The sequence below is a fragment of the Octodon degus genome, unplaced genomic scaffold (assembly GCF_000260255.1).
Source record: "Octodon degus isolate 3935 unplaced genomic scaffold, OctDeg1.0 scaffold00010, whole genome shotgun sequence".
NCBI classification, from domain to species: domain Eukaryota; kingdom Metazoa; phylum Chordata; class Mammalia; order Rodentia; family Octodontidae; genus Octodon; species Octodon degus.
In genome coordinates, this window is record NW_004524586.1 from 1781112 (window position 1) to 1788972 (window position 7861).

General features: G+C 46.6%; 1 protein-coding gene across 1 annotated transcript in view; it reads left to right on the top strand.

Annotated features, from left to right (window-relative positions):
• Positions 1 to 7861, top strand: part of LOC101588282 (1-phosphatidylinositol 4,5-bisphosphate phosphodiesterase epsilon-1) — a 233328-nt gene that overhangs the window by 194622 nt on the left and 30845 nt on the right. Inside the window, exons 20-22 of the mRNA XM_023709028.1 lie at positions 10 to 139; positions 3553 to 3671; positions 4482 to 4599. Coding sequence (XP_023564796.1) covers positions 10 to 139; positions 3553 to 3671; positions 4482 to 4599 — 367 coding nt within the window. The remainder of the gene's footprint in view (positions 1 to 9; positions 140 to 3552; positions 3672 to 4481; positions 4600 to 7861) is intronic.

Below are 7861 nucleotides of genomic sequence, written 5' to 3' on the forward strand. Positions count from 1 at the left end.
GTCTTGCAGGCTCATCAATTAGCATCCATGCAAGCGCAGGCGTACAACGGCGGGAACGCCACCGCGCCGCCTGCCAGTAACGAGGAAGAGGAAGACGAAGACGATGAATATGATTATGACTATGAGTCCCTTTCTGACGGTAAGAGAAGCAGAGCCAGCTCTGTGCAGGAAAATGATTGGGTAATTTTCATTTCTTCCCCCAAAACTTAAGTCAAGTCCACAGAGGAGCAATACAGACTGTTACAGCGTTGTCTGCGAGTTCTGAGCCCAGTCACTTAGCAAGGACCTTGGGGAGAAAAGGACTCTGTTAGTCCCTCCAGCTACAGCTCAAGAAAGAAGAGGATGATGTAGAAAGCAGCGAGGGAGGGAGGGGTGATTGCTAACCTGAGTTTCCAAAGGGAAGATGGAGTGATAGCCGAGAGGATCCGTTTTCATCCTCTCATTTTCTGGTAGGGCTGAGGCTCTTGGCTGGAATTTTAACTGTCACTAAATTCTGGGTCCAGCACCACCTGCAGAGGGTGGCATTACCACTCTGCTCCAGCTGTTCGCACTGGGGACTGTTACTCTGGTGTGTAGAAAAGAAGGGTACCTAGAGTATAGAAAAGAAGGGAACCTCCGCCCCTTCCCTTCATGGCTCTCAGATGACAAGCAACAAGACATTACCTTCTCGTTCCACCGAAGAGAAGAAACAGGAGTGATGGCTAATGGCACAATACAAAATAGCCATAAAAATGACATTAGCCAAAGACTCCTAGGAAGGATTCTCTCCTGGGAGAACTAGGTTTCAAGTGTATTTCATACGCACTTAATTAGTGTTCTTTGCTGGAGTTGGCCCAGTGTTTTCTCTAGTGCCACTGCTGACAGTAGACTGTTTCACCTCAGCAACTTCTGAAAGACAGCAACGTCTTTAATGAGAAAATGCCATTAATGAGAAAATGCCACGGTTCCTGTTTACATAAACAGAATTGCTTGGAGTATGTTTTTACACAGGCTACTTCTTTGTATTTATTGTGGAGATCCCCCCAGTCTAGCCACCAATTACCACTGACACTGAGGTAGCCAAGCCACCCTGCTCTAAGCCATCTGCTTCTCCTCTCAGTTGTGTTCAGTCGTGTTTGAGGGCCACAAATATGCATCATCAGCGACAAGTCCAGTATCTTTCTGTCCCAGTGGCTCTATTTAATATTTGTCCTTCACTATAGTTGACTCCTTACATCAACTAAAGACCAATTTATTGACCTGAATCTCTGTAAGACAGCAGGCATATCTTATTAGATGACAAGGACAAAATTGAAAGAGTCAGGGCAGTTTCTTTACAGCCTAGTCCTCAAAATCATGGGAATGTGGACAATGTTATGTAGATATATTCTTCCCCTGGATTTTCTACTACAGTTGTGGTAATGACCTGTAGAACAAATCGATTCCGAATATGATACGAAAGCCACACTTGAAAAATCAACCAATCTGTCTGTCATTTGCCTCTTTAAGAAGTTAGTCCACTGAAGACAACTTCACTCACCTTCACAAGTGAATTCTGTGTTTTTTTCTGTACTTGTAAACACAAGAAAATAAGTGGCTTTTAAAAATCATTATTATTATAAATGCTTTTGATTTGCAAATAACCAACCAGTGGGAGAAGGCTCTTTGTGATTTATATTGAGTTTGGAAAATAAAATTTAATCTTAGTTCCACTGAACTTCCAAGACAGTTGCTCGTATTTGTGAAACCCTTGCATGCTAGGCTGTGCCCGCAATAGGCAGGGCCCGCCTCCCCGCCTGCTGCGGAGGTACATGAGAACTGAGGCAGCGTCTTTTCATTACTCTCGGGCTTAGCTCGTTTACAGCCTGGTGGAAAGTTGCTGAGGGGTGTTGGGAGAGGCCCTCCCTTCACGTCTAGTGCTAACATCCGTGAGCTGTGACAATTTAGAGTCCACTACCACCACGTGGTATCTCCGGTCTCACTGAGAAGTCTTCTGAGTGGCTGCTTCCCAAATAATCCGCGCAGGTCTTGCAAGCCTTCTGGAAGCTTGTTGTCTGAAGGCAGCCATATCCTACTGTTAAGTTTAGTCATTCTAACCATGGAATAATTTCAAGAAGCCCCCAAGGACATTGGCAAATGAAGGCCATGTATTTTAGGAGTTGTTACTCTGTCTTTTGGATCATAAATTCCTCGTGAATACTTATTTCATTGAATTTTATTTCCCAAACCTTGTTTACCTTGACTACTTTGGACCACACACTATAGCACAAGTTTAAATTTACAACTGAATGTAGACATGCTCTATGAAAATGCATGGTTCTAATAAATTCTAATTGATTTTTGTTTATTTGTAACAAAGGCATACTGGAGTAATACGCCAGTCAGTAATTGAGAGTGTGAAGCATGATTGTTGCAACCCCAGGCGTAGTTGACAGTGTTGCATATTTTTCTTGCTAGCCCTTGCATACTTGAATCACCAAAATATTAAAGTTATAGAGCAGTTCTTCGTTCAGTCATCTTGTAACCTAGCCCGTTATCTAGGCTCCACTTCATGCCTTGGTTTCATTTATCCAGCTTTTTGTCTAAATTCTCCTTACTTGTATACCCCTCCTGCTTCTGTTTTTCCGTGGCAGGGGTCCTTCCTGCATCCACAGCTCCTAACGCTCAGGAAGGCAAACACTGCCTGAACTGAGCTGCGTGCACGCCACCTTCTGGTTCCAAGTTCTGGAGCCTGATTCGCGTGATGACATGACTCTGAATATAGATGCAATGAAATGATTGATCTCACTTACTGCTTGGCAGCCTGCGTGGCCCTGTGTTGCTATAAAGATATTTTGGTCTAAGCATTTGTGGCCTGGTGAGAAAACAAATCTTGCTCAAGAGATCAGCTTTCTTCATTTACATTTTAAGAGTATAACCATGATATATTTATACTGTCATTTCTGAATAGAAATGAAAATAAAACCAAAGAATATTATCTGTCATGCTTAGATATATGTTTTACTTACTGTTAGTATCACTCATTAATCAATAACAATCATGACCACTTACTTTCAAATTAGTTATACTTGTAAAAACTTCGCATTGTGCATAAGACACGTGCACACACACGTGCGTGTGCACACACACACGCAAGTTTTAACATTTCTCAAGGTAAAGGAAACAAATAGCTTCCTTTGGAAGTAAGGACGATTCAATCACGTATCTGCGATCACATAGCCAGAAGTCTGTGAGCCGCTAAGCCCTTCGCAGACCCGTGCGCCGTCAGCCTCTCCACACTAAGGATCTCCCCTCGTATTTGCACAGTTCCTATTGGAACTGTATAAAAATTAACATTCTCTTTTAGACTGTGTCTGTTTGGTACCAAGAGTTCTGGTAAGTGAGTCAGCTAAACACAAAGCAAATCCATCAGCTCAGTTTTTGAAATTATGCTCCAAGCCATGATTTTGGTAGCATGTGGCCAAAGCTCGGTCTTGCAGCCGAGTACGAGTGTCCGGAGTCCTGGCGAGGACATTCATGCAGCTCTCCGGGGAGCACTCAGCTCCTTGTCACCGACTGCTAACTCACTTTCAGACAACATTCTGGAGGACAGACCTGAAAAGCCGTGCAGTGAGAAGCTTCAGTTTGAGTACAGCGAAGAGATCCCCAAGCGGATAAAGAAAGCAGATGGCTCTGCTTGCAACAAAGGGAAGGTAGGGGAGGGCTTGTGCTCAGGGATGCTTGGACCGAGGCTCCCTCGTCGCTTTCAGATGGAATTCCACTTCCTCCCTATCCTTTCTCTTCATCTCTACCTCTGTCCCTTAACGCCAGCACCCAAGGGGTGATAATATGGGACCCCTGCCTGCCACTGGGGTGGCTACTCATTGAGGCATCCACCCACATCTACCGAGGTGCGTGTGCGCCAGGCCCTCAAGCAGCACAGGAGCTGGTGCAAAGATGGGGACAGGCCTGTAGTCAAAACAAAGCACAGAGGTCTCGCTGTCAGAGAATGAAGCACAGATTCTCGGGCAAGGTTATGCTTGAGAAGGAAAGGCTGGCAGTCAGGCAGAAACAGGGCATTTGGTCAGCCTAAGGGACGGCCTGGTGGCTTGGGAATTGCAGGAAGCCTTACGGGCATTTGGATAACGCCTTTAAAGATAAATGGGGGCCAGATTGTAATCTGTTAACACAGGAATGACAGAGTGGAAAGACTGTTCAACATGCGGTGGATTATGGGACATGAAGAGGGACTGGGCCTGAGTTCAATCCCCGGTTCCACAAAAATAACTTGGGGCAGGGGAGGTGGCTCAGTGGATTAAGCGCTTCCCTGGCAAGCGCAAGGACCTGAGTTCAATCCCTGGTTCTGAAAAAAAAAAAAAAAGAGGGACTGGAAGGATGGATCGGGCTTGCCCCTTGTCCCCGGAAGCTTTTACGTCAGGAATGTGGTAGAACAGGCACCTGCAGAGGTGCGAAAGTGGGCCGCACGTACCGTCCAGTAAAATGGTGTCATCTTCCTGTGTTAGGTTTATGACATGGAACTGGGAGAAGAATTTTACCTCCCTCAGAATAAAAAGGAAAGCAGACAGATCGCACCGGAGCTTTCTGACCTTGTCATCTACTGCCAAGCAGTGAAGTTTCCAGGTAAGAGCGGACGCGTTGCCGTAACGTGTGAAGACGCCCAGTAGTGAAAGGTTCCTGCTTATCAAACTGGACCTTTGAACACTCCACAGGAACTAAACAGTGTGGCCAAAACAAGGGTCACAATTTGCTGTAAACATAAGCAAATTAGAATGTCTTCTGAAGCCTATTATAATTTGCTTTGATGCATGAGGAAAAATACCATAAAAATTCATTTTCCAGACCCAACAATGTGTTTTCATAAAAGTTAATATTTATAACATCTAATCATTAAAATGCATTAAACACTTAAGTACTAGATTTTATGCTAAGTATTTTATATAGATATCTTTGACTATGCATAATAGTTCTTTGAGGTTAGTTATTTTACCCCCATTTTTAAGTCAAGGAAAATCTGAGATAAAGTAATTTGCCCAAGGTTTCAGAATGTATCAGTGAAGATTCTTGATTGATAGGTACAAATAATTGACATAAGAAAAGAGGGAACCTTACTGACTCATGTTTTGAGCGGTGTGGAATGACGTGCGTTTCAGGTGCAGCCTGACCCAGGGCACGTGTTCGTCTCTGCCCGGGCCACTCTGTGGCCATCGTGTTGGCTTTATTCCCATGTGGCTGCAAGATGTCTGTACCAGGCTAGCACGTCACACTTCCAGACTCAGCTTTGCTGTAACAGCTTGTTCAGAACTTCCGGTGTAATTGTTTCTCCCAGGCGCTTTGCCTGAACCCTGGGCAATCACTAGTTAAGGAGATGCAGCGGCCAGATAGCCTGGGGCCCCTCTCACCCCGAGGCCCCACCCGAACCCCAAGGGCCAAGCAGGGTGCTGGGGGGTAGTTTCCCCAACTGGCCATTGCTACAAGGACAGCAAGCTTACGGTGATGAGCTACTTTAAGAGTGTTCGTTCTGTCCAGCAAATGGTGGATCTGTGATTTTGAAGCCTACCTCCAACATCCTGCCGGGAATCGCACATGACCCTGCCTTTCTTGACACAACATGTTATCAGTGAGCGCACCCAGCTGTGTGTCCCACAGATGGGAGACCAAGAGAAAAGCCAAGAAGACCCAGAAGTACATGCAAGTCAGAAAAAGTCTCTCGCTCGTGCCAGGTTACGGGTGCCTTCTGAGAGGTTCCCGAGGGCAGGCCCATGCGGCTGGAAAGCCGTGTACTTGGCCTGGGCAGGGGAGCCACGGTGCTGGCCCTCACCTTTGCAGGATGTTCTTAACTCAGGTCCTGCCTTCTGGAGTTTAGCTGAAGCCCCTGTCCTATGCTAGCCAATGGGACTGAGGGGTTGAGCTATTTAAGCAATTAGGTTCTAGTGACCTTTTCACGCACATGGGGGGTATCATAGATGAAATTTTCTGAATTTTAAGCCTTCTAGCAACTGCTTTGAAACTTCTGCCAGCTGCTGCTGCTTTCTGCTAACCAATGCTGCTGAAGACGATATGAGCACACAAGGGGTAACAGATTTCAAGCAAGTGCCAGAAGCTGGCACTTGGGATTTTACTGAGCTGCCTTGTGTCGTAGAGTGCATTGTAGTCACACTTTCACATAGCGGAGGTGTTTTATGGCGGAAGGAAATCCTTTGCCTGCCGCGGCTAGCGTATCCTCTGCTGGGATCAGGCAGGAGGGCAGCTCTGTCCAAAGGCCACACGACATCACTTATTCTGTGTAAATGCAGGTGACAGCACACACGTGCAAACCATTCCCTGGCTTTGTCGGTTCCCGCGCACTGAGAAACTCCAAAGCATAGAGTCCCGTAGATAGGTGAAGCCAGCCAGGTCTCTGCGCCATCAGAGACTCATAGGATGGTGAGAGGTCATTTGGTCCAGCTTCTGACCTGAGGCACAGGCTAAAAGCGTGTGGTTGGTTGATTTATTTTTAAAATTCCAAGTATGTTGTTTAAATGTGTTTATATAACATATATTTCTATGATTGTGCTGCTGGAATCACTATTATAAACTACTTTCTAGGGCCAGCCAGATAGCTCAGTGGACTCTAGCGCCTGCTCCAGCGGGACGCAGCAGCCAGGGTTCAATCTCTGGTGCTCGGCGCTGGCCCCAGCCTCAGGGCACACTGAGAGGGCGACTGAGCCTGGGCGTGGTGGTGCACGCCCGTAATCTCAGCACTTGGGAGGCTGAACGCAGGAGGATCGCTACCAGTCCAATCTATGTACTGAGACCCTATAGACCCTGTCCTAAAATTCACAAAATAAACAAACTACTTTCTAAACATTTATTTTTGTCATAATTTTGGTGTGCATGAGGAAAGTACCACAAAATGTTCATTTTGTTACTCCAGGAAGTTGGGCAAGTTTGTTTGATAAGTTACATTATCGGTCTCCGTGCATCTTGCCTTTTGCCATCCGAAGGTCTTTCTCAAGAAACATGAAATACCTGCAGAGCAGTGGGGTGCCCAGAGATCCTGTGGCCCACGGGCCAGAAAAGCAAAGCTCCTTCTCGGTGGCAGGGCCAGGGTCAGAGCTTGGTGCCTCAGTCCCAGCACTCAGCTCTTCTCCTGCATTATCGCTGGTCCAGCTTGCAGCTAAAGACCATCAGCTCCCTGTTCCCTAGGACTTTGGCCAACGCCCAGCCCCTCTCTGAGCTGCCGTTCACTCTTCCTAACATGCACACTCTTAAACACTACTCCACCCTGTGTTTGCTGATGATGTTCTTGGAAAGTGTATTTTCACATTACGGAAGCCCTCTATTCCTGGTTCAAATTAAGAAGCTACTCCCCACCCGTGTAATTACGGACGAGGGTGGCTGGGCAGCAGCTGTGGCTTCCCTGGAGCCTGGAACTCCCTCCTTACACTGGAGCCAGGTCTGTGTGGCTTGCTTCATGTCCTTGTCCAGCAAACATGCAGTAAGATCCTCTGTGTGCCAGGCTGTATGCCAGGCTGGAAGATCCCAAAGCTCTTGGGCCAGAAGGGAGGAAGAGAAGCCATGAAACTTTATCCTCACCTTAATGTATTTCCCATTTAATCCTCAGCCTAACCTATCCGTGAATTCCTACAATCACACCCATCTTGTAGGTACAGGGAACTGAAGGTTTGAGAAGGTAGAGTGTGGCGCCTCGGCTCACGCCACGCCTACTGAACCTCAGCAGTGCAGGCTGAAGCTCGCTTCTGTGGGCTTCCCTTCATCTCTCAAGATTGAACGGCCTCTGGGAATTCAGTATTGACTGCAACACTTTCTTTTCAATTTTTCAAAATCTTTCAGATGCACAACCAATTGGGTGTGTGTGTGTGTGTGTGTGTGTGCGCATGTG